This window comes from Myotis nattereri (genome assembly GCF_964212035.1).
Source record: "Myotis nattereri genome assembly, chromosome: 13".
Lineage (NCBI taxonomy): Eukaryota > Metazoa > Chordata > Mammalia > Chiroptera > Vespertilionidae > Myotis > Myotis nattereri.
The window spans coordinates 19,852,297-19,878,662 of NC_138088.1; the positions used below are offsets into that span (position 1 = coordinate 19,852,297).

Below are 26,366 nucleotides of genomic sequence, written 5' to 3' on the forward strand. Positions count from 1 at the left end.
TAATATCTTACTTGCCTTTGGTGCAAAGTGTGTATGAAAAGTGCCTTCAAAATGATTCGGCCCCATCTTCCCTTAAAGCAGTGGTTCTCAACCTGTGGGTCGCGACCCCTTTGGGGGTCGAACGATCCTTTCACAGGGGTCACCTCAGACCATCGGAAAACACATATATAATTACATATTGTTTTTGTGATTAATCACTATGCTTTAGTTATGTTCAATTTATAACAATGAAAATACATCCTGCATATCAGATATTTACATTATGATTCATAACAGTAGCAAAATTACAGTAACGAAGTAGCAACGAAAATAATTTAATGGTTGGGGGTCACCACAACATGAGGAACTGTGTTAAAGGGTCGTGGCATTAGGAAGGTTGAGAACCACTGCCTTAAAGTCTTCAGTCCTGATCATTCCCAAACTTGCTCACTCGGGAGTCAACTGAGCTGTGCTTGAGTCCTTTCCTGAACTCCAATCTTACCTGAGCCTCAAACCACCTACGAAAGATGATCTTAACCCCCTACTTTAGAGAAGGAAACCAGGGTTGAGACTCCTATTGGCAGGAATGCAGCTGGAATCTGGCCTCTTACTCCACAGCCTGAGCTAACCCTCTAGCCAGCAGTTGCCAACCTTTCGGACCTCACGGCCACCAGTAGTAGTCCGCAGACCACTGGTTGGCGACCGCTGCTCTAGGCTGTTCTGACGGGAACAAATCTCAAGTCCAGTTTTATTCAGTGGACTTCCCTGCATCTGAAGCATGGAAGAATACTTGTTCTCAATACTAATGTGTGAGCCTCACTGGATTAATAATAGCAAGGAATCTGCTGCTATGCAGCACAGCCTGGTCTATTTTAAGACATCAGATATGATGGATTCCTAACAAGTGCTGAGAGGCAGAGGCAGCCCGCTTCAGCAAGAGCTGTTTGGGCTTCCTCATGGTTGGCACCTAGTTTGCTTGTACATCCAGCCCGAGCATGTACCCCTTCGCCTCCAAGCTGCTGCAGGAAGGGACCCATCACCGCCTTGCACATACAGGGCCAGATGGACAAAGTCGGCACTCCCTGCACATACAGGGTAGATGGACAAAGTCAGCACTCCCTGCACAGACAGGGTAGACGGACAAAGTCAGCACTCCCTGCACAGACAGGGTAGATGGACAAAGTCAGCACTCCCTGCACATACAGGGTAGATGGACAAAGTTGACGCTCCCTAAGTGCGAGAACAGACACATGAAGTGGCCAACTGCCTTTGCCCATCTCCCTCATCAGCCAAGACTCCCAGAATGTGAAACCAACAGGATTTCACCTGAAAACAAAAAATTAAATAGAACACCAAGTTGATATCCAAGATCTTTATTGATTTAACTGTAACAGCAACCATTGGTGAGAATTTATTTTTTCACTAATTTCCAAACACCTGCTGGTTTGAAAGGACAATTAGAAAAAAAAAAAAAAAAAAACAACCACCAAAAAACCCAAACCCAAAACAACTGATCACAGAAACACACGGGACTGCCTCAGGACTACATGGTGCCCTCTGCTATCCATCCATGACAGTGAAATGGATGAGGGGTCAGGGTCAGCCACATCAAGGGGGATGAAGGGAAGATGAAAGGAAGATCTGGCAGTCTCTGCTTTCCATTCAGAATGAATGGAATTGGGCCACTGGTGTCGCTAAGACAGGGAAGGACATTTTTGAATGTCTAAAGTATTTTAAAGATGCTTAAAATGGACACGGAATATGTGAGTGTCCACCGGGCTCTCTAAGCCACCTTCTCGAAGGTTTACCCTGGGTAGCACAGGGTCTCCTCACCGAGGGAGGGAGACGGGCTCCATCTTCAGGTGGAGGAAAGGCACTGGCTCACAGTACTCTGATCTGGACACGCAGCAGAGCAGGATGGCTGCCGCGGACAGCTCGCCCCTGATCGCTACAATGTTCCTCCCCCACTCTCCTGGTTTCAAGTAAAAATTACCCTTGGCTGGGGCTTTGCCTTTTTTTTTTCTTTTCAAAGATTAAGATGGAGAGACAGGGATGGAAATGGGCAAGTATGGCTATTCTGTGCTAGATTCATGGAATTCTCCAAGTTTGGAAGTGTCCAGGAATTCTGGTTTTAAGCACCGACAAGAGTTCCCGTTGCAAATGGCTAAATGATTATCAAGCATTGCAGCATCTCTCAGCCCGCCTCCCACTCATAGAAAGGTGGCAGAGTTAAGAGTTTAAATACTCCCGAAAATGTATTTTCATCTTCATAATATTTTCCATCAGCATCTACAGTATGGTCTGCCAGGGCTTCAGGCAGAGATTAGGCAAAGAGAAACCACAGACCATGTGAACAAGACCTTGAAAGACCTCCTAAATCTAAGCTTTCCCCAAAAGTATCAACTTCCAGGACCAGCACAAAGAAATGTGCATTCCAGAAGCTGAGAAAGGTGACATGAATGATTGTTTGAAAAAAATGGGTATGTATCAATCATCCTTAGCCTTCAGTAAAAAATTTCTGGGAGCTTGCCTCAAGAAAACTCCAATACTCAACTGGAAAATGATTACTAGAACAGGAAATCCCCCTGGGTGACAAGCATTCTAAAGAATTGCCTCCAAATCTGTTTTCAACTTTTATTGAAAGCTGAAAGGTAAAGAACTTTGGGGCGAAGGAAGTATGTGTGATAACTGCCCTCCCAAAGAAACAATGCCTTTTTAAAACAAATACTACTCCCCTCCCAGAGGTCACAGGTGAGTGATTGAATTTCGCAGATTTATCAATAGCTGCCGGTATGCATGTAGACCAGAAACATGCCAAGAAGGGAAAGTTCTGACCCAAATAAAGGCACTGGGCCTCCTCTTTAAAGAGATATACAAGGGGCTGAGGGCCCTGGCTCAGCAGCCGAGATGCTCGATACCCCACTGAGGAGCCAAGATGGGAGAATAGAAAAAGGTTCAGTTTCTGGGATATTACTGCCAAGATGAGCCCCTTGCACCAGTGGCCTTGATTCAAAGCATATGCTCAATACATACTGGCAAATGATGGGCTCTGGGATGAAACCCACACAAATCCAGCGGGTACATCCTAACAGAAATGTTTGAACTAGGAAGGTAAGTTCTGAGAGTCCCTAAGAGCTGATAAATAAAACACCGTCTAGGTTGACTCCACCATAAAATCAGAAGGAAAAGCATAATTAATTTGAAGGTGCCTTAAAGATGAGTTCCTTTCTTTAAGAAGAAATAGCTGCCGAAACCGGTTTGGCTCAGTGGATAGAGCGTCGGCCTGTGGACTGAAGGGTCCCAGATTCGATTCCGGTCAAGGGCGTGTGCCTGGGTTGCGGGCACATCCCCGGTGGGGGATGTACAGGAGGCAGCTGGTCGATGTTTCTCTCTCATCGATGTTTCTGACTCTCTATCTCTCTCCTTTCCTCTCTGTGGAAAATCAATACAATATATTTAAAAAAAAAAAAAAGCAATAGCTGTTTCTTATAGCTGCCTCAGTAGCAATGCTTTTCTTCAAGCCTACACTAAAGCAAACAGGGCTACAGGTAAGAAAACGTTGGTAAGATGCCGAACCGGTTTGGCTCAGTGGATAGAGTGTCGGCCTGCGGATTGAAGGGTCCCAGGTTCGATTCCGGTCAAGGGCATGTACCTTGGTTGTGGGCGTGCAGGAGGCAGCTGTTCGACCTCTCTCATCGATGTTTCTAACTCTCTATCCCTCTCCCTTCTTCTCTGTAAAAAAATCAATAAAATATATATATATTTTTTTTTAAAAAAAAGAAAATGTTGGTAAGAGGCAGAGTGTAAATCCATATGAGAATCTGCATCTTCGAGATGTCTGAAACCTCTATAAACGTGGTCGGGCATGGGTGCCACAAACACACAGCAGACATTCCCTAAGAATGCGTCAAACTGACAAACCTCACCCAAGTTTCTCGCAAGAGTGAAGACAAGACTGATTCTCTTTAAAAAACCATTTCCATCAAGAGGCCCCGGACTAAGTGGGCACACGAGTTAACCTGTAATACTGAACTTAAAGGACAATCAAGCAACGACATTTCTAATTCCCCGATGTTCCCTACTTTATGACGAGTAGCCCCTTGGGTGAACACTTGATCAAGGAGTACAGCTGGTGCAGCTGAAGACCAGGTGTCAAGCATCGACTCTGGTGGGCCTGGTTCAGATGCCATCACCTATTTCACCCTGAATCTGAACTCCAGAGCAAGCTGGGCTACAGATAAGAAAATGCTGGTAAGAGGCAGAGTGTAAATCCATACACGGTGAGTACTTATATTACTTTTCTTCAGCTCAGTAATCCAACATCTACTTCACATTTGCTCTCTTTGCTAGAAACCCTGACTCCGATTGTCAGCTTTAGTGGATCAGCTACACAGACCCAATTCCCTTGGTCAATTCCTGGCTAGAGGGGATAGCAAGTAAATGGTATTGAATTTTTTGGGACTTGCAAAGTAGCATCTTCGGGCTGCTGTTAGCCAGGCAAGTGTATACGCATTATGCTCTCCTGGGAGCTGCCATTTCCTGCCACCTCTCAAAACTAGCAGGTAGCTTTCAGGAAATAATCTGTCTTCTATCCCGGTTTGGTGATAACACATCTCAAAAACTGTTCTCAGTAGCAACATCTCTCTCAATATATCATCTAGTTTAAACCTAAGCCCCACTCCTTTTGGCCTGGTTTCATCCTGTTAGGGGTGAGGTGGTTTGAAGATATAGCCACAAATCCTTTGATACTGCCCTGTACAGTAGGTAGGGGTCTATTTCTCCCCTTGAGTGCAGGCTGGGCTTAGTGGCTTGTTCCTAAGGAACAGAATAAGAAGTGAAGGTGTGTGCTTTCAAAGACTGTCATAAAAGGCACTGCAAATTCCTCCCTGCCCCTTCTTCCCCCAGATCACTCTCTCAGGGGGAAGCCAGCGGCCATGGTGTGTGGACACTCACAATATTCTACACGGAGACTCGCATGTGGAGAAACTGAGGCATCCTGCTAACAACCACAAAGAGAGAGCTCAGAAGTAGATTCTCCAGCCCCAGACAACTGCAGACCCTGCCAACATCTTGGGCTGCAACTTCCTAAGACCCCTGTGCCAGACCCACGATGCTAAGCTGTTTCCAAGTTCCAAACCTATAGAAACTGACAGATGATGTTTGCCTTTTTAAGAGTTTGAGTTTGGGGGAGTTACGCAGCAACAGATAACAGAAGTGGAAGGACAGAACGCTTGGCTTGGAAGCCTAATACCCAGAAGACAGCTTCTCTGCTCTGTGCTCCTGAGAATTCGGTAAGTATTTACACAGAATGAGGAAGTGGTGAGCTAGAGACCACACCATAAAAGAACGGAGAACCACGACGATGCAAATCTCCTGCAGGAATTTGGAGAAAGAGGTCGTCGTCATTAAGACGGACTGTCACCAGAAGTACAGAAACACGGTCTCCTCTCAAAAAGAAAAATACTAATGATCACCAAGATTTTAAGAACTGTGTCACTCAAATGGTACCCTAAGGATGTTCCCTCCCCAAGGAAAAGTCAGGATAGATAGTTCATTCAGGGATTTATCTCTGAGTTTCCTTTCAAACACCCAGAAGTAAACCACCTACTGGATTCTGCTTGCCCTGAAAACGATTCGGAGGCTTGGCACAAAGGTGTCACCTGTTGGGATTTTATGTTGCCTTGTGAAATCATCTTTACGATACCCACTAATGAAGTCAAAGTATTTCTAGTGGCAGTGGACTCCAGGAAAGTTCCCCCAGCAGTAAGGAAGTCCTTGCAGAGGAGGCTAAGGGACTGGGCTGCGGCTGCACTATACAGCCGACACTCCCAGGAATACTAGAAACACGGCTTCTAATTAGGGGGCCCGTGCAGAGCTCCCCCAAGTTGTCAAACAAAGGGGAAAACTGTATCTTATACTACTCAAGCTGGCATGTTTTAGTTCCATTCCCCACTGCTCGGAGAGGCAGCTGAGGTTTCTGAGCAATAATAAAGGTCTGCTCACTGACAGCCCGGCCAGCTGTAGTTGGAGTCGGATTTCTCAGACGCCAAGGCCAGGGTATGAAGAATGAAATCTTCACTCCTAAAGAATCATGCTCCAGGGACACAGACGTCCTAAGCCAGCTTCTTAAGCAAACAACAGTGTAACCTGAGATTTCCAAGAGAATGTAAAGCGAAATCTGGAGTTTAATTAAAATCAGAACAGGAATACAGTAAACAAACAAACAATACTTTTCTGATCATCAGCTTCTGAGACTGAAAGCATCTCCAAAACTTTGGAGGTCCAGCTTATTCCTGAGATATCAACCATCACAAAAGGTTTCACTTTGTGAACTATTCACATTTTATAGCAGAAAGCAGAACAAAGTTCCCTGGACATCCTCCCTCTTTTGTCTAAGATGTATTTGCACACAGGGTCTTTCCATGGTTCAAAAGAAAAACAAACAGCTTTCTTTCTTAGCCAACTGGCCCGTTACTCTCACCCTGGGCTGTGATCTCAATAGATGATTCAGGGCACCAAATCCAACCAGAAATTCCCAGGATATCAGAGGCTACTTGTCTTTCTATGAGGGGACAGAGGCATTAGTCTTTCTAAGAGGGACTGAGTCACTCTCCTGGGATTACTGTGCCAGTCAGTAGTCAGGGGGGTGGCTAGGGAGCAGAGGGAATGACAGAGCAAAGGGTAAGGGAGAAGAAGGAGGCTTTCATGAACAACCCACAGGCAGAATGGTCCAGCTTTACCACCCACCCACCACAAACGCCAAGCATGCACACCCAGAACTAGGAGGAGAGAGAAAGGGACTGCAGGAGACAAAGGATGGTGACATGGAACAGCAGACTTGCCTACAGACATTTCTCACCTTCCTACCACTGGAAGATGTGATTAAAAAGTTGCTGTTCAGAATTTACTGAAAACATATCTAAAAATAGGTCTGTAGTCATCTTAAAAAATAAAAGGTCACTTCTCAAATAAGAGTGACAGATATTATCAGATACCAACACTTGAGGTATCTTTGATGTATATTTGAAACATGGCCTGGCAGAGAAAAAGGAAAGAGAGAGAGGAAGGGAAAGAAAGGGAAAATTCAGGGTACAAAGGGAAAGCAAGAAAACGGGGAGGAACACATTTTGAGGCCCATGCTTATCTATCTCAGCAGCCAAATAAAGCAGGTCCACAAAGGAAAAACACTTAGTTTTTCTAAGAGCATTCTGGAAGTCATCTTTAAAAATATAAAAAACTGCAGCCTGCGGTAATATTACAATGCTCATTGGATTAAAAAAAACAATGACAACTAAGACTAGTGACTCAAATGGGCCAAGGTTCTTCCAAAATCATGCTTAAATACTATGATCAGGCCTTATCCAAAGTGCTCTATCTCTGAAATCATGTGGATGCCCAGAGTACAATAGGACTGCAAGCAACATGATGCAAGAAGGGAGGAATAGGAGAGGAGGAAAGAACAGCTGGTTACTGACGACCCCCTCATGTAGAGTTTAAAAATGCTTGCACACATGTGCGAAGTAAAGGAATGGAAAGATAAACTATTATACCAAAGACAGAAGGCATTCCTCCCAGAGGATGGAGGGGAAGCAGACCTCAGAACAGTGTCACAGGTAGTGCTACCAGAGTTGTACAACCTGTGCTGGCCCCAGGGACAAACACCTTAAGGGACAAGAGAGAGCAGCTCTTATCTTGTTTATTTCCCTCTGGTTTTAAAGACCCCAAACCAGACTGTTGTAGCACTGAACCATGGGTGGAAGACAGGCAGGAGACACAGGATAAGAACATGAACAATGCTGAACCCAGCAAACCTCTGTAACACTTGCCCAGACTTTCCTGGAAGCCAGCAATTGTTGGTAGGTTGATATCTGATTTTGGATTTTTGTTTTTTTAATTGGAGGGCGGGGGGGTGTCTCAATACAAAAATGACTAAGGAAGCCAGAATTCAACTGTTTTCCTTTGTGGGCTGCTTAGTTCTACAGAAATACGCCATGGGCCTTCAATCTAATCTAAGTGGGAAAGGGAACAGAAGCAGGAAGAGGAAATAGTCAGATGAAGCTCATCTTCACATCATTTGGCACCCAGAGGAAGAGGAGGGGGCACTGCAATGGGGACTGCTGGTACTGCCTCTTCTGTGTTTTCATTGTTGATCCTATTGGCCAAATCAGGTACACACACAGGTATCAGCGTTGCTGCTATTCTTCTGATCCTTGCAGGACAGTTAGATGTCCATCTCAAACTGAGCATCATCCCCTAGATGGAATGAAAAGATGAAAAGTCTTACACAAAAAGGAAAAGCAAAACAGCTTTCATTGTCATTCCCTCTGCACGAGGGTAAAAAAATAATTCAAACTGTCCAATTTTCTGCTGCCTTAAAACAATTATTCGGCTTTGCTTTGGCTGGTCTTTTTAATCTTGGGGGAGAGAAAAAGAATGGCAATCACATCACCAATGGGAAGGAGCATTTGAGAAAAGGATGGAAATGAAAACCTTCCCAGTGTCCCTTTATCTACAGGTTGACCATACAGGAACCCTGGGGTGCTTCTTGCCATCTATCACATCAGCACACTCTTCTGGAAGTTTTGAACTTTGGCCCCGCTTTGAATCGACACTTTGTCCATTAAAAACTCATTTGGAATTTGAGGAGGCGGAATGCTGGCTCATGTACAGGGGTCACGGAGTGCAACCTGAGGTGGACTTCAGGAGCTGGCTGTTTCAACCTCCCTCTTCTGCTTCCAGAGACAGCAAGGACTCATTACTAACTCTGTGTGTGTAGGGGCTGTTTATTTAAATATTATAGGCAGTCCTAGAAAACAGGAGGAAAAACCTATTGCTTTCCCCCACAAGCTAGAAATGGGGACTTTTAACCAGTTAACTGCCACAATATTTTGAATTTAATTAAAAAAGATATGCTGCTTGCGTCTATACCTGCTTATGGTCTACAAACGGTTAAACAGTTTTGTTTTGTGTTTTCCCTAGTCGCATTGAGCCCAAGTTCCCTGATTTTTTCCCCTCCACACCCACTAGATGAAATTTGATGCTTATTTGGAACTTAGGGTTTCCATAACATTTCAATTAACTTTGGTAAGGGTAGTGGGGAGGGAGAACTTAGAGACATATAATTAATTGACCATTAGTTATAATTGAAGCATCAACATTTTCCAACCCACAGCTGACATACAGATTTCTAGGGTCACCCTCTTGGACCCCAATACCAGCATTCTCTTACCAACTGCATGCTTTCTGTCATGATTGTTCAGGTTGTTCAAATTGTTTACTTCTACTTTGGAGTCTTCGATTAAGGTGCCGGGGCTGGTGACTCCTGGGATATTGGGCAGATGGCAGGGTGGGGTCTGAGCCATGGGAGAATTTCGACGATCCAACAGAAACTTTCGATCATAAATGATTCGGGTTCCTGGAAAACATTGTTGGACAGAGTTTGAAACAAATTAAGGGGTTATCAACATATAATACTACCCAGGAATTTATTTTAAATCCCAACTAATTCTAACCCTTAAGGATTTTACAGGGGTTAGCTTGAACTTCCCAGGTCTCTCTGCTATCTGGAACGCCTTTTCCTTCTCTCCAGCTGGGGAAATTCCCTATTTACCCTTCAAGCTTCAGTTTCAACATCACTTCCTTTACAAAGCTTACATCAATTTTACTGGTCCATTTATTTATGCATTCATTTCATTGGTTGCTTCTTGTATTCTTGTATGTGCCCTCACTGCAGATTGAACTCAGATTGGCGCGCTAACCAACTGAGCTACCCAGCCGGGGCCTTTTTCTTTTTTTTAAGATGCTCTTCCCCCCCATCTTCCTCAATATACATGAACGATTATAGGACTCTCGTTTAATCTATTTGCACCTCTAAAGACTGTGACTTCCTTATGCCAGGGCCATGACTTATTTATATCTGACCTAATCATTACATAGATCTTCAAAAAAAAGTTTTAAATAAAGTTATAAACAAGTATGTGAAAAAATAACCAATAGATAGATGGCCACCTTTAAGTTAAAGGCACGGAGATAGACATGTTTTCCAGACAGAACTATAGTACAGAAGCTGAAACTGACAAACCAGTCTGCTTACCAGTTAAGTGCTACCAGAATATTTTATTATTAGAGGCCTGGTGCATGGATGTGTGTACTGGTGGGGTCCCTCAGCCTGGCCTGCGCCCTCTCACAATCCGGGACCCCTCAGGGGATGTAGCAGTGCAGGAAGCAGCAGGCGGCCAGGAAGGAGTCAGAGCCAGGGGCCGGGCGCCACTCTCGCTCATCCCGGTCCCGCTGCCACCGCGCCGCTTGGTAGCGCTGCCATGGAGGCAGGAGAGGCTTGCACTGCTGTAGCTGTGCTCTCCAGCCATGAGCCCAGCTTCTGGCTGAGCAGTGCTTCCGATGTGGGAGCGCATAGCAACCGGTAGTTCCGGTCCTTAATGGTCACTTAGGCTTTTATATATATAGATAGTTCTGAAGAGTGCACTTTACCTGATAAACAGTTAAAAAAAACCTGCTGCTGTCCATTTACAAGTGCCTAATGTTGACCTAATGTAGTGGATGCCTGAGCTCTGCTGCTGATTCTAAAACTACAGTAAGCTCAGGAGGAAAGATGTGGTGACCTTGAGTGAAGTCTATTGAATGGATAAGGTGGAAAGGGGAGCGGCAGCCCAGCGTACCAGCCATCCCTGCCCAAATAACAAAGGGTGTAGTCATGTGGAGGTTTCTTGCTCATACTAGGCTTAAACCCAGGAAAGAAAAACCTGCTTTGGAGGGTTAGGCATCCAGTTGAAGGCAATCCTATATAATAAAAGCCTAATACGCAAATTGACCAAACCACAGAACGACTGGTGGAATGACAGGTCGCTATGACATGCACTGATCACCAGGGGGCAGACGCTCAACACAGGAGCAGCCCCCAATCGCCCCACCAGTTGCCTACAGAGGGAGGTGACCTGCAGTGGTGGGGGACAGGGCCGGCGAGCAGGCAGCACCAGGCCGGCCAAGGCAGGTGCCAGCATGGGCTCCCCAGTCACCCTGCTGGTCACTCCACAGATCAGTCTTGATCGCTGGCCAGGCATAGGGACCCTACCCATGCAGGAATTTCGTGCAGTAGGCCTCTAATATTATATAAAGTAAAACTGTGCAAAGTCACTCAGTTTAAAAAGGTAGAATGTAAATACTACAAAAAGCAGAATGCAAATGCTTTTAGATTCCCATGTGAAAAGAAAGAATACTGTCATCCTATCCTATATAATAAAAGCTCAGCAACTGAACGGCGGAATGATCAGAACGACCGGTTGACCAGTTGCTATGATGTGCACTGACCAGCAGGGTGAAGACGTTCAATACAGGAGCTTCCCCCTGGTGGTCAGTGTGCTCCCAGAGTGGGAGCGCCACTCAGCTGACCAGGATGAGCGGTGCTCCCACAGTGGGCCGAACCCCGCAGGCCACGGCCCCCCACCAGTGCACGAATCCCGTGCACTGGGTCTCTAGTATTATAATAAGGAGAGTTTACCCTGACTGGTTTGGCTCAGCAGATAGAGAGCTTCGGCCTCTGGACTCAAGGGTCCCAGGTTCGATTCCGGTCAAGGGCATGTACCTTGGTTGTGGGCACATCCCCAGTGGGGAGTGTGCAGGGGGCAGCTGATCGATGTTTCTCTCTCATCGATGTCTCTAACTCTCTATCCCTCTATCCCTCTCTCTTCCTCTCTGTAAAAATTCAATAAAATATATTATAATAAGGAGAGTTTGATTCAGGCAGATTTCCTCAAATAACATGTGACAAGCTATATCCTGGGAAACGGAAGAACAAATATACAGCTAACCAATCTACTTGAAACATAAGGAAGCAAGTGGGGGGGGGGTGGGAAAGCAAGGTATTTACTGCAAGAGGAATAAAAACTGGAGTTTTCCCAGAAAAGGAAAGAAATAAATATTTAATCTAAATAAGTAATACCAACATTAAATAGTTGGGAAATGAATTACAAACTCAATAATTTCCTTGGGATTAATAGCTGTGGTAGTACCATGACACTGTTATGCCAATGCTAGTAAATAATTTCCTTTTGACTAGAAAGAGTCAAACTATGTGAGGAAGTGTGTGGCCAATAGAGACTTTACCCTCCACCCCCTCCATCCTTGCTTTAACAATCAAAATTAAGTACTATACATACCATCTTCTCAATAACACTACAAATCAGTCACCTTTATGGCTTTCAAACCAACTCCAAAGGATATCAACTTTCTTTTTTACTGTCTAGTTCTGTTGCAACTATACTGCACACACAATCATATTTATAGTTTATAAAACGCGAAAATAAAATATCTGGCTCTCAGCCTCTCCTTAATAAACTACTAAGGAAAATACTGTGCCATACTTGGAACCTACTAAGACAGCATTTTTGAAGATATCTGTATCAGAATCTTCTGGGATGCTTGTTAAAAAAACATTCCAACTGAATTCGAATCCTTGGGATTAGAACCTGGAAATCAGTATTTTTTTTCAAGTTCCCCAATCATGCATGAGTTCATTAAAGTTAAGAACCCAACATCATCCTTCTTCCACAACCCTGGTAACAGCGCTTTAAGAATAAATGAAATATCAAATAATTAGTAAGAGAGGGGGGGAAGGGACAAGAGGGATCATTTTTAACGGATGATGCTGAGACTCAGAAAAATGGCGTAAAGCCATAGAGCTAACCAGAGGCACATCTGAACTGACCCTATAGTCTCCTGACTCCCAGGCCAACCCTCTTTCCAGTCTCCCTCAGTCACTATGATCTCCAAGAGCGGGAGTGAGCTGCCTAACGTGAAAGGGATGGAAGGACATATTACTTAATATAAATAACAGGTACACAGCACATGGTACGGCAAGCAGTTAAACCAATCATTTGCCCTGAAGCACTGCTTTTCACGACAGGATAAGGGGAAGTGGTGGAGGCAGTTTTTTGTTTTGTTTTCTAGTTCGGCGAGGCCTGATTACTTATACATTTTATAAATTATCTAATATTTGTACTTCTTCTAACATGACAGAGAAATGTACCATTTTAAAAATTATGTGAATAGGGCCTGGCCAATGTGGCTCAGTGTTTGAATGTTGACCTATGAACGTGGAGGTCATGGCTCAATTCCTGGTCAGGGCACATGCCCAGGTTTAGGGTTCGGTCCCAGACCATACCAGAGGCAGCCAATTGATGTTTCTCTCTCTCCCTCTCCTTTCTTCTCTCTCTAAAAATCAATAAAGACATTAAAAATAAAAATTATAGTAACAACTCAAAAAGGCATCTGGATATTATGAGTCATTTTGGATAGCAGAAAACAGTTCAACTTTCAAAAAGTGAATAATTTTAGTTATTTTAGATAAAAATTTTTCTCATATGGATTTAAAACATTTTACTACCTTAAACAGAAAATTCAACCCTTCCTTGATGAATCAGGGTCATTATTATGAAAATCATTTTTTATATTAGGTTGCATCCTAGGAAGTCTTGGAGTTTATTCAATTGAAGCTCTTTATTTTCCTTACACTACGAGTGCCAAGGTTGTACTTAGGTCCCTCCCTCTATAGTTTGTCTCCTCCCCAACTCTTAGGCTAAGAACTTTGCTTTTTCCTCATGTCTTAGTCAGCATGGGTTGCCATAACAAAATACCATAGAAGGCATAGCTTAAACAGAAACTTCTCTCTTACAGTTCTTGGGCAATCCAAGATCTAGGTGCCAGCATGACAGAGACACGAATCCCACCATGAGGGCCCTCATGACCTATTCTAATAACCTCTCAAAAGCCCCATCTCCAAATATCATCACATTTTGGGTTAGGGCTTCAACATCTGAACATCTGAAGGGGTATATGTGGCAAGATTCTACCTATAATGCACCCTTCACCCATTCAAACTTGAAGCTTCTAATCTGTTGGGTTTGAACATCGGTGATGTGCTTAAGAGAATGCTATGTAAAATAAGAGCAAAAAGGCAGAGAGGGGGCCTGAAAGCTTTCCAATGAACAAAGGGAAGGAAATTTAGTGGATGGACTCTGCATATCTGTTGCGTCACCCCCACTTTTGTTGTCACTACTAAGTTTCAGAGAAGTGAGGTTTCACTTTGAAATGTTCTTACCAGCATTAAATTTGCAAGTCAGAACAAGATTACTCTTACTTCTGCAATACACCAAGCGTAGAAACTGGAGATGAGGTGTTAGAAAAAAGCACGGGATAAAAGTAAGCTTTCTATTTCTAAATTACATATTAGCAATAACATATGCATTAAAAACTATGATTGAGTCAACCAGGAAATAAGTAAGAGATTCTACCTATATGTGTGAGGTATAAGAGAAACTTCGAAGAACTTCTATGACTGCATCAGTGATAAGATACATTTTTTACAACTTTGTCGATATATATAATATATATAATTCATTCATTCAAAGTTTTAGTACATCCACAGAACTGTGCAACCATCTCCACAATCAATTTTCAAACATTGGCATCATCCTCAGAAGATAACCCCCACACATTCATCAGTCCCTTCCCATTTTCTTCCAACCTCTCCCAGTCCTTGGAACTGTTTTCTGCCTCTATAGATTTGCCTGTTCTGGACATTTCATATCAATGGAATCATATGTGGTCTTTTATGACTGCTTCTTTTACTTGTATAATATTATCAGGGTTCATCCATGCTTAGCATTTATCAGTACTTTATTTTTTATTGCCAAATAACATTCTATTGTAGGTATACATCATTTTATCATTTAACCAGTTGATGGATATCTGGGTTGCTTTCATTTTGAATAATGCTCCTACAAACATTCATGTACAAGTTTTGTGTGGACACAGAATGTGGTAAACTGAGAGGGAGGAGAAATGAGGTTGAAAGTATCCTAGATTCCTCATCTTTCATTGGGAGTCATTGGTATTATCTTACGTTAAGAACTCAAGAAATTGTGGTATACAGCAACAGTGGTAACCAATAAAAGCACTATAAACAGAAACTATTAAAAGCAGTTGTCTACTGACATTTTACTTTGCATTTTATGTACTTCTCTTCAGTTCGATTTTTCTTTTTTCTATTATGTTTTTAAAATGTGCACGTATTACCTGGCTGCCCACTGGCATGGCTCAGTGGTTGACCATTGACTTATGAACCAGGAGGTCATGGTTCCATTCCTGGTCAAGGCACATGCCTGGGTTGCAGGCTCGATCCCCAGGGTAGGGGATCAATGATTCTCTCTCATCACTGATGTTTCTATCTCTCTCTGTCCCTTCCTCTCTGAAATCAATAAAAATATCTATCTATATATATAAAAGCCTAAGCAACTGTCCAGCTGGTAGCTATGATGCACACTGACCACCAGGGGACCAATGCTCAACACATAGGCATGTAAACATGGAACAGACTGATGAATCTCAGAGGGAAGTGGGGAGGAGGGAGGGTGGGAAGAGATTAACCAAAGATCTTAAATGCATACTAGAGGCCAGGGTCCCTCAGCCTGGCCGGCAGGGACCAGGCAGAAACCAGCAGTCTCACATCCTCCGAGGGGTCCTGGATTACAAGAGGGTGCAGGACAGGCCGAGGGACCCCATTGGTGCATGAATCCGTGCACTGGGCATCTAGTGTTTAAAATAAAATAAAATGTGCATGTATTACTTTAGTTTTCATGTCTGGATTTCAGAACAAACAGAAACTTTTAGATCTAGGGTTAGCATTAGATATTTATAAAATTTCTTTATCCTTTAGTGACCAAATATGAGGATAAATCTAGTATCTTGAGCCAGCATGTTCTTGATGCTGACATTACAAGCAAACACAATAGTAAAACCAAGTCCCTTTGATGGAGAGTAGAAAAAGAGCTTCTCTACCTATTGATCTAAAAACTAGTGATTTTTCAAGTGGCAGAGAAAAAAAAGGCCAATAAACGAGGCCTAGAATTATGCTTGCCAAGATGATTAATACAGAAACAAGGTCATTCCAGTCTAAGGGCCTCTTCCAAAGCCAAGTGGCTTAATTTAAGTGATAATCTAAGCATTAAGCTATGTGCCTGAGAAATCGTGTAACTTGAAATAAAACCACCTAGGGAATGTCCACTGTAACATGGCTAACTGACAAGGTAGCAGTTAACTCTACTTTCACAGTGTCCCCATCATAAATTCTGTTTAACTAAGGCTGCTTCCAGAATCAGAATTAAGCACACACTCAGGCAAATAGCTCAGAACAGAAATATAAGTTGCCCAAATTGCATAGCTTAAATAAGATGGTGACAAAACCCTCCAAGAAGACTGAGATGGACCTACCCCCTTAAACAAAATGCCCCAGGCCAGAAGGGAGAGTGTAGAGTCAAACAGGGCCTTCCTCAGGGGACTATCTCCATTGAAGAGGAAAATCTTCCCCAGAAAGCCCTAGCCAACTTCCCCCTACATCTCATTTGGCCAGAACTGGGTCAGATGCCCACTAGAATGACAACTGGGGAAGCTATAGATTTGTCATGGTGTACATCCTGGGGCCTGCACACTGCCATTAAAACAATGAGGACACCTGGGGCAGCATAGAAGATGGAATACTATTAGATTAGAAACCAACTGTGTTTACTATTTACTTAAATTAAATAACTATTAATTTAACCAAAATGGGTTAAAATTTAAATTAGGAGGCTGGGCGATAGAAGTATATATATATGTATATATATACTAGAGGCCCGGTGCACAAAAATTTGTGCACTCGGGGGGGAAGGGGGGGTCCCTCAGCCTGGCCTGTGCCCTCTCTTAGTCTGGGACCCCTTGGGAGATAACGACCTGCTGGCTTAGGCCTGCTCCCAGTTGGCAGAGGGCAGGCCCAATCCCTAGGTGCAGCCCCTGGTCGGGCTCAGAGCAGGGCCAATGGGGAGTTGGGGCGCCGCCCCCTGTCATGCACAGAGCAGGGCGGATTGGGAGGCTGCGATGCCACCCTCAGTCACGCTCAGGGTAGGGCCGAATGGGGGGTCGGGGCACCGCCCCGTCACACTCAAGGCAGGGTCGATGGGGAGGTTGCGGCGCCACCCCCTGTCACACACAGAGCAGGGCCCATCAGGGGGGTTGGGGCTCCGTACCCTGTCACGCACAGAGCAGGGCCAATCAGGGGGTTGAGGAGCTCCCCCCTGTCACTCACAGAATAGGGCCGATAGGGGAGTTGGGGCACCGCCCCGTCACACTCAGGGCAGGGCCGATGGGGAGGTTATGGCTCTACCCCATCACACACAGAGCAGGGCCCATGGGGGGTGGGGGGTTGGGGCGCTGCACCCTGTCACACACAGAGCCGCAGGGCGATCAGGGGGTTGGGGAGTGCCCCCTATCAGGCACAGAGCAGGGCTGATCAGGGGGTTGAGGCGCCTTCCCGTCATGAACAGAGCAGGGCAGATAGGGAGGTTGTGGCCCCTCCCCCTGTCACACACAGAGCCACAGGGCGATCAGGGGGTTTGGGCGCTGCCCCCTGTCACACTGATCCCGGTGCCGGGAGGCCTCGCGGCTCCACTGATCCCGGTGCTGAGAGGCATATTACCCTTTTACTATATAGGATAGAGGCCTGGTGCACTGGTGGGGCTGGCTGGTTTGCCCTGAAGGGTGTCCTGGATCAGGGTGGGGGTCCCCACTGGGGTGCCTGGCCAGCTTGGGTGAGGGGGTGATGGCTGTTTGCAGCTGGTCACACACCCTTCAGGGTAGGGGTCCCCACTGGGGTGCCTGGCCAGTCTGGGTGAGGGGCTGAGGGCTGTTTTCAGGCCGACTGAAGCTCCCAACTGCTCCTTTTTTTCTTTTATCTTTTTTTTTTATTCTGGGCCAGCTTTAGCCTGGCTCCAGCTCTGAGGCCTCTGCTGCTGAAAGAAGGTATCTGGTTTGTTTTGGTCCTATAATCGAAACAATGTATAACTCCAGCTCTGAGATCCCGGGGCTCGCTGAAAGCAGGTTTCTGGGGTTTTGTTTAGCTTCTGTATTTGTTACAATGTTTCTTAAACTGCAGGCTCAGAGTCCGGCAAGGCAGGCAGGGAACGTTGGAGTCCTCCGTTACTGAAGCAAGCAAGCCTCATGTTAGTTTCAAGCTGCCTGGCTGCCGGCCGCCATCTTGGCTGGCAGTTAATTTGCATATTGCCCTGATTAGCCAATGGGAAGGGTAGCAGTCATACACCAATTACCATGTTTCTCTTTTATTAGATAGGGTATATCCTCCTCTCCCAAAGTAGCGAACTAACTGTTAATATAAAATTTTTAGCCGAAACCGGTTTGGCTCAGTGGATAGAGCGTCGGTCTGTGGACGGAGGGGTCCCAGGTTCGATTCCGGTCAGGGGCATGTGCCTGGGTTGCGGGCACATCCCCAGTGGGAAATGTGCAGGAGGCAGCTGATAGATGTTTCTCTCTCATCGATGTTTCTAACTCTCTATCTCTCTCCCTTCCTCTCTGTAAAAATATCAAGAAAATATATTTTAAAAAAAAATATATAAAATTTTTAAAAAACCTGAGAAATAGCATTAAATCCTGTTATTCGGAAATCCAGAGTAAGCACTAGAAGAAACAGCTAACAGTTTAAAATGGTTTCTCTGGGGAGTGGAAATGAACGGAGATTAGAGGGGATGGGGCATGATGCTGCTTTATGTTATTAGCCTAATAATACAAACCTTACTTTCATAGGTATAAAAAATAAACGTAAAAGAAAAATAAAAGGGGGAAAGCATGAATTTTGAAGACATTATGGTAACTCAAACAAGTCAGTCACAAAAGGACAATTATTAAATGACTATTTATATAAGTTACAAAGAGTAGTCAAATTCATAGAAACAGGTAACAGAATCGCGGTTGCCAGGGGCTGAGAGTGGGTGGATAATGGGAAGTTACTATTTAATGGGCATGAAGTTTCTGTTTGGGAAGCTGAAAAAGTCCTGGAGATGTATGGTGGAGATTATTGCAAAACAATGTGAATATACTCAATGCCATGGAATTGTACACTTAAAAATGGTTAAAATGGTAAATTTTATGTTATGTATATTCCAACACTATAAAAAATAAACTTGATTTCAGACATCTAGTTTCCAAATATGTGAAAATAAATTTCCGCTGTTTAAAGCCTACCCCTCTACCCCACAAAAAATTTTAAGATCAAGAGACAGCGTAAAAAACAGCAACAACAAAAACCCTACAAGGAATTGAAAAAAAACAAAACATAAACAAACCAAGGTGACTTCAAAGTACTTGTAAATATAAACATACACACAACAGACTGGCACTGCTAAGGCAGGCAAGGCCATGAGGAAGGACGGTATCCTTCAAAACTAGAAATTGAATTAAAAAGAAACAAAGCACTTGTCAAGTAACCCTAGTATTCCATTAGGAATTCTCAACAATTCTCCATCTGTGCCTCATGTAAGGGCCCACCAAGAGATCAGAAATAAAGATGAACAAGCAGCAAAGTGCTTCTAACGAAAGGAATTCGGCCTCCCCTAACCCCCAATATGGGAAAATCAGAAGTGAAAATACAGAAAGGACTTACAAAGAAAGTTGTTTTCTCTGCTTTTCAGTCCTTCAACTTGGGAGGGTGATAAAAGCCTGTGTTTGACTGATTAAAGCACATTTCTGAACAAACTTCAGTTTCAAACATCTGTTCTTCATGGAGGCTCTGGAGGAAAAAGACTCTTAAAAGCTCTACGCCAGATAACGCAGAGGAAACTAAGAGCTGCCTAATTCAGTATCCTCCAGGGAGGCTGATGGTGGCCAGCCCACTTCAGTGTGTGCAACCATGAAATTCCTAACGTGCTAATAAAACCAAGAAAGGGACAATTTTTACATCAACAAAAGAACAATGGGAGACTCAGGATCTACTAACTTAGTGTACAACCAAAATTATTGTGGCAAATGGAAAACATCCATGGTTTCTGTAAAGCCAATCCTACTGTCTTTTGACTAACGCCAAGTCTCAATAACTTCCCGGACAAAAGATTTCGAAGATCTTAAGGTCGAAGGATGGCTCCCTGCCCAATCACTTAGGACACTGCCATAACAGAACACACACCTCGGCGGAAAAGGAAGTTGACAATGACTATGCTCCTATTCAGAAGGTCCAGTGTTAAGAGAGGCCTTAGAGAGCATCTGCAATGCAGGAAGCCTGTTATTTTACAGGTGAAGAAACTAACATCCAGAGAAGGTAAAAGTACTTGTGGAGATCACAGTGACAGAGGAGTTTGGAAATCAACATAAATAAGTGAGGTCCTCTAAGCAAGTATGGCTTGGTTCTCTTGAGTCTTGGCTGCAAAAAATGAATAGAAACAAATGATCTTTTCAGCTAGAACCAGGTCCAAAATGGTGTATGAACCACAAATTAATCTTAAATGTCATCTCATTTTAAGTCTATCTAGTCCTGACCATCAGAAAATCTGGGTCAAAATAAAGTATATCAAAGTATGTCCACTTCTGTTTAGGCTTGAACATTCATCTTGAAATAAATTTTCTCTACAAAAAAATGCCAGGCCCTAACTGCAGGAAATGCTGGTTGGGATCCACTGCAATCTGGATCCATTCTTTGGACTAGATTTCACAGATGTTGTGGCTCAGCCTGTCTATAATGCTGATAACTAATGAAGGATCACTGCTATTGGTATGGGGAGAGTACTCAGAGTCAAGTCTGGCTTTCACTCCAACAATGTGCTTTCCTCCCAAGTTCACTCCTCTTAGGCACGTCTTATTAAAAATAAAAAACCCAGCCCGGCCAGTGTGGCTCAGTGGTTGAACATCAACCTATGAACCAGGAAGTCACGGGTTCAATTCCTGTCAGGGCACATGCCTGGGTTGCAAGCTCAATCCCCAGTATGGGGCATGCTGGAGGTAGCCAAACGATGATTCTCTCTCTACCTCTCTCCCTTTCTCTCTGTGAAATCAACAAAACCATATTTTTTTTTAAAAATTGAAAATGATAACCTAGGCTTCATCTATTCAATCAGTGAATGACTGAAAGTCTCAGCTGACTTTTGTCCTAGTATAAATGGAACAACAAAAATCTTTTAAATATTAATTTGTTCTTCTGAAGTCCTGAAAAAGTTCTGCCATTTTTACCAAGCAACTATTCTCCTGCTCGGGCTCCCTTCTTCTCCAACCAGCTGAACTAACTTGTGTCTGTAAGCCATGCAATACCCCCTACTATAAAATTGTCCCTAAGACTCCAGTCCTCAAAGTCTTTGCTAAATAACCCCCAGGAGAGCTAGTTTACAGATTCGTCCCTTTTCATCCTTACTATTAGACACTTCCACGTTGCACAGGTCTGTCCTGCACACTGCAACCCCTACTTGTAAGAGCCCTGTCTTCTCTTGCCAGAATGCACCTGGCTTAAAGCACTGCTGAGTACCTCCAGGATGAGGACTTGCTTACTCCTTTCTCCAGGCTCAGAATTCAGTTTCTCATCAGCAAAAAAGCACCCAACATAAAAAAATAAAGTACATCTTCTTTAATAAATCCTTTGGCTGCTCATGAATATGAGACTAAAGCTGACTCTCCCATGGAGTGGCAACACATGTCAAATTGTGTTACTCTGAGATAAGTAAATGCCATCTTCCTTGAATACAAGGCAAAATGATTGACAACTTTCATTATATTTTTCATGCACTTCTCATATGTAATAATGAAAGCCCTTTCGTAAATTAACGAAAGCTAGAGAACCAGAGTTCATTTGTTTGTTCAGAAGTTTTTGGCCTAGAATAAACTCAGCCCAAGGTCACTGAATTAGAAGTTTTACAACAGGCAGAAACTGCCCTTCCTTCCCCTATCTACACAAACAGCTCTATTCCTCTCTCCTAAGAAACCACCAGATTAAAACTCAGGACTCCCCCAAAGTACTCTTATTTTATTAACAATCTGAACAGATTCTCTCCCCTTCTTTCCGCCTTCTCCTTGGTTTACTGACCCTTCCAATGGCCTTCAGGTAATTCTGGCCCAGTGAACCAATAACAACTCTGGCAGAGAGAAAGAGTAAAGGCATGAACAAGATTTCAGGCCATCATAGTTAGTTCCCCTCTGGTGCTCTTGTTATGGCAACAGCATATTTTTTCCACAGCTGATGAGGCTGTTATGCAGGGAAAAAAGGCAGAAAGAAAGGCTAAAAGAAGTGTCTATATTTCTGCTCATTCCCCAGAGCACAAGCCTCCCTGAAGGAGACAGTTCAGAATTTATAAAAGGAATAAGGCAGCAGAAAAAATCGCATTAGCTAGCATTCCAGAGGTAGAAAAGTGTCTTTAAATGTCTGAAAACTTCCTTTTTCAGCAAAATAAGCATCTTATGATAGGAGGAGGAGAAAACTGGGATAGGGATAGGACACTAAATTTGAGGCTACCCACTGCCATTAATTAGCAGTATGGCACGCACTAACAAGTTACTTAATTTCTCAGGGCCTCAGTTTCTCTCAGCTAACCAGTGTTGTGAGAGTGAAGCCAAATAATAACTTTACCTTCCACTGAGGCTAGAAGTAGCTTCTCAAAGAACCGAAATAAAATAAAATCCAAGGGCATTTTTTCTTACAATTTATTCAACAAAAATTGTTCTCTTCCCTAATAATGAAAAAGCAACATGAGAAATCTAAGAGATTACAGCAAGTGTGTTTTCACCCACCTCTCATTTCTCAAACCGCAGGAAGGCAATTTTGAGAAACCAATGAATAAAGAACTCAAAGAGGGGAGAGATGGAGATAGTTAAGGTCACTGTTGTGAAAGTGCCTGCCCAGTCTGATCATTTAGGGCATCAACACCGTTATCCTGGAATGCTCTGACATGTATATGTCTCCAAGTCTGAGACAGGAAATGCTAATCCCCTTCCTTCCCAGGAAATAGACTTCCAGGACAAGCCTACTGACGCTAATTTTTCTAAATGTTTTCAAGTCTGAAATATATGTTAGCACTAAACTCTGTACAAGTATTTAGTTCTAGAACTAAAAACCATTTCCATCCTCAATACCCACCAAGATTTTAAGACCATTCAGCCCTGGCCAGTGTGGCTCTGTTGGTGGGAGCAGTGTCTTGTGCACTGAAAGGTCACGGGTTCCATTCAGGTCAGGGCACATACCCAGGATGGCATAAGGGAGGCAGCTGATCGATGTAAAACATTGATGTGTTTGTCTCTCTCTCTCTTGCCCTTCCCCTCTCTAAAATCAACAAAAACATATCCTTAGATGAGGATTTAAAAAAAATAAATTTTAACACCATTCAGAACAAGGATTGCCTTTCCTACTTTTGTCTGTAGTCCTCCTTTGTGCAAAGCACTGCACTGGGCCCACAAAATTCACCTCCAAGATACCTAACCACATTAATTCAGGTGTCTGGAGGAGACCAAAAAACAACAGTCTTACCCTGGTTCTGGGAAATAAAATTACATGGGGGGGGGGGGGGGTGGGGAGAGACAGAGGAATGTAACAAGAGAAATGAACAACCATGAGGGCAGAAAATTTCCCAAGGGAAAATTAAATCAAAAAGCATTAAACATCTCAACTGCACTGCGTTAACTGCTATAAAATAGTGACTAAGTCCAATCACAACAGTGCCATATCCTCTAAACACATTATGTAAGTCTTTGTGTTAAAAATCCAAAGATCAGGATGTGTCTACCAATGAATACAGGCTTAATATAATAGATGAGCTAACATGACAAGTATTTAAATCTGGAAAACAAACAACAACAACTGTGTGTGTAGAGACTATCTGGAGATAGGTTCAATGATATCTGAGAAAGTGTGTTGGGTAAATGAATCAGTATTCTTGGCAGAATCTTCCCAAGCATTTTAGGAACTAATCCAAACTACTAGACTGGATTCTATCTTTAAAGCAAAGCCTAAAGACCATGCCCTTATTTTAAAAGCATGGTAGCTTGGCTCTTTGAAATATGCCAAAAGGGGGACCCTCTGTGCCTTTCCCTCAAGGGAATAATGATTACTATATATCAGTGATTTTTCAACCAGTGTGCCACAAGAATTTTAAAAACATGCAATACCTGACTAGTCAGGGGCGCTCACCTCTTTTCCCTTAGATTGTCAAATAAAAATGACAACAGCCATCCGGTGTGCATGAATCAAAATTACATCTATTTTTGGTCAGATCTGCACAAAATATTTTTTGGTATGCTGCAGATTTTAGTAATTAGGTTATGTGTGCCATGAGATGAAGCAGAGGCATTTACTGGCCCCACAGAATTCTCTACGTTATAAATTCCTTTCCATCACCTCAGAAAACAATATCCCATTCCTTAAAAGCTGTCAGTTGAAGTTTCAGACGACACTGTTCGGAGCAGATTCTGCTCCACCAAGATCTTTCACAATTAAAAAGCGAGGTCTCAACATGTTCAGGGGCTGGCCTTAAACTGATCAGGTCAGGAGGGAGGTTTCTCCAATGAGCTAAGGCCACCTCGCTAAGAAACTCCACTGCTTTGCAGTTAAAACTTCCTTAAACTCAGCTCTCCACGCATGAACTTCTCTGGCCCAGGTCATTTTAAAGTCTTCCGAGCCAGCCACCCCTGCCCCTAGCTAGAGCCTGGCTAGATTCCTCTGCAGAACTCTCTCCCAGATTTTTATCCCTTGTTGGCAAGGATGTCTTCTTACTTTAAGGTCCCTTCTATTGTGCAACGAATTCAAGGATCGCCAAGGCCTAACTGAGCGGGTTTGGGTGCAGCACCACGGGTGAGCCCAGCCTCCGGGAGCCATCCAGCAATCCTGGAGGCCGCGGGGGCTGCCAGCGCAGTCCCAACCCTCCAGCGACAAGGCACCCCATCACCAAAAGAAGGCCACGTTCCGAAGTTAAAAATGAATACAAATGAAGCACCGTTTCCTTCAGTGAGGTCCCTCAAGATCTCTTTCCAGTCTCCTCCCTTTGGAGAGCAGCCCAGTCAGGGGACGCACAACCTCTGAGCTCCCCTTTCCCCTGACCAATTCAGGGCTTCACCTCTACCCCAGTGTTCTTCCCTGTAAACAGTTCCCGGGCGTCTTTTTGAAAAGCAATGCCCGGGAACCTCCCTCTGCACTACCCCCTTCCTCAAAATCAAGCCATCCCACGGGCCCGGGCGCCCCCTTAATCACGCCTCTTCATTCTAAACGGACCTGGGCGCCCCCTTAATCACGCCTCTTCATTCTAAACGGACCTGGGCGCCCCCTTAATCACGCCTCTTCATTCTAAACGGACCCGGGCGCCCCCTTAATCACGGCCTCTTCATTCTATCTCCAAGCCCGTCGCTGCCAAAACCCTACCCCTGGCGGCTGCCAGCGCCCCACCACCCCCACCTCCTTTCCCTCTATCACTCGAGCGTTACTTTATCATCACTCTGTCCTCCCGCCCGGGACTCCCCCCGCCCGTGGGGCCTCGTCCGCCAAGTAAACAATGCTGTCAACGCAGGATAAGCTGGGCGAGGCTTCCAAACGCCGCATTCCAGCCGACTCCTGGAGTTCTAAAAGCAGCCAAACAAGTCGTCGCAGGGTCCCGGGAGCGAATTCCTCTCCCCAACTTGCTTTCTTTAAAGGCCTAGCAGACAGCTCCAGAACCAAGTGTGAATGTGCACAGACGCACAGCACGCAAGAGGCAGAGGCGATGCAGAACGCGCGCAAGGCCGAGTGCAGGCGAGTTCGCCCGGGAGGAGTCGGAGGAGGGGGGGAAACTAGGTCTAGTGCCACGAAGCGGGAACAAGGGCTTTTCTTTTCTTTCCTTTTTTTTGCAAAGAAGAGCCACGTTTCCAGAGTGGGCGCGCGCTCAATGGAGCTGCGAGCGCGAGAGAACGCGAAGTTAAGGGTCCCGAAAGCAGTCCCACGGGGCTTTGGTGGAGCGGGGCAGGTTGGGTCGGGCCGGTCGGCCCCAGCCAGCGGCCCAGCGCGGACACGCCCTGAGTTAAAGGACCGTGGCGGGAGGCTGGGGAGACAGGGCGGAGGCAGCGGGCTGCAGGCTCCGGGAGCTGTGGGCCGGAGGGTGCCCGGGGTCGGGGGTCGCTCACCTCCGGGTGTGGTGGAGAAGAGCGTCCCCCCGGGCGTGGTGCAATAGTCATGAGGTAGCTGCGCGGCGTCGCTGATGGGCACGGTGCGGGTGGGGATGGCACGGCTCTGGCTGGGCTGGTGGCCGCTGCCGGCGGACGAGGACATGGCTCTGGGCGCGGGATCTCGGGCTTTGTGCGGCGGGAGGGCAGGCGGGCGGCGGCGGCGGCGGCTGGGGGCTCGGGCTCCTCCGGCAGCCCTGGCGCGCGGAAGGGCGGGCGGGGCTCGGTGCGCTCCGCTCGCTCCTCTCAGGCTTCCTCTCGTTCCCTCGTCCCGCTCCGCTCCCGCCGCCGCCCTCTCAGCCGCCGCCGCCGCCGCCGCCTGGTTCTCCGGCCTCCGCCAGCAGCCTCAGCAGCAGGAGCAGCGGCAGCAGCGGCGACGACGACCGGAAGCGGGT

At 45.0% G+C, this 26,366-nt stretch overlaps 1 protein-coding gene across 1 annotated transcript; it reads right to left on the minus strand.

Moving 5' to 3' along the window:
- Positions 1 to 1,336: 1,336 nt before the first annotated feature.
- EIF4EBP2 (eukaryotic translation initiation factor 4E binding protein 2) lies at positions 1,337 to 26,366 on the minus strand. The gene is made up of 3 exons (XM_081104783.1): positions 25,933 to 26,366; positions 9,209 to 9,394; positions 1,337 to 8,232 (listed from the first exon to the last, which is right to left on the minus strand). The coding sequence occupies exons 1-3, from the start codon at positions 26,075 to 26,077 to the stop codon at positions 8,201 to 8,203; spliced, it is 363 nt and encodes a 120-aa protein (XP_080960909.1). The 5' UTR covers positions 26,078 to 26,366; the 3' UTR covers positions 1,337 to 8,200.

Coding starts and splice junctions, on each gene's coding strand:
- EIF4EBP2 (XM_081104783.1), bottom strand. CDS start 26,077: ATGTCCTCGTCCGCCGGCAGCGGCCACCAGCCCAGCCAGAGCCGTGCC. Junction 9,395..25,932: donor CTTCTCCACCACACCCGGAG/GTGAGCGACCCC, acceptor AATGTTTTCCAG/GAACCCGAATCATTTATGAT. Junction 8,233..9,208: donor TGACAGAAAGCATGCAGTTG/GTAAGAGAATGC, acceptor CATTCCATCTAG/GGGATGATGCTCAGTTTGAG.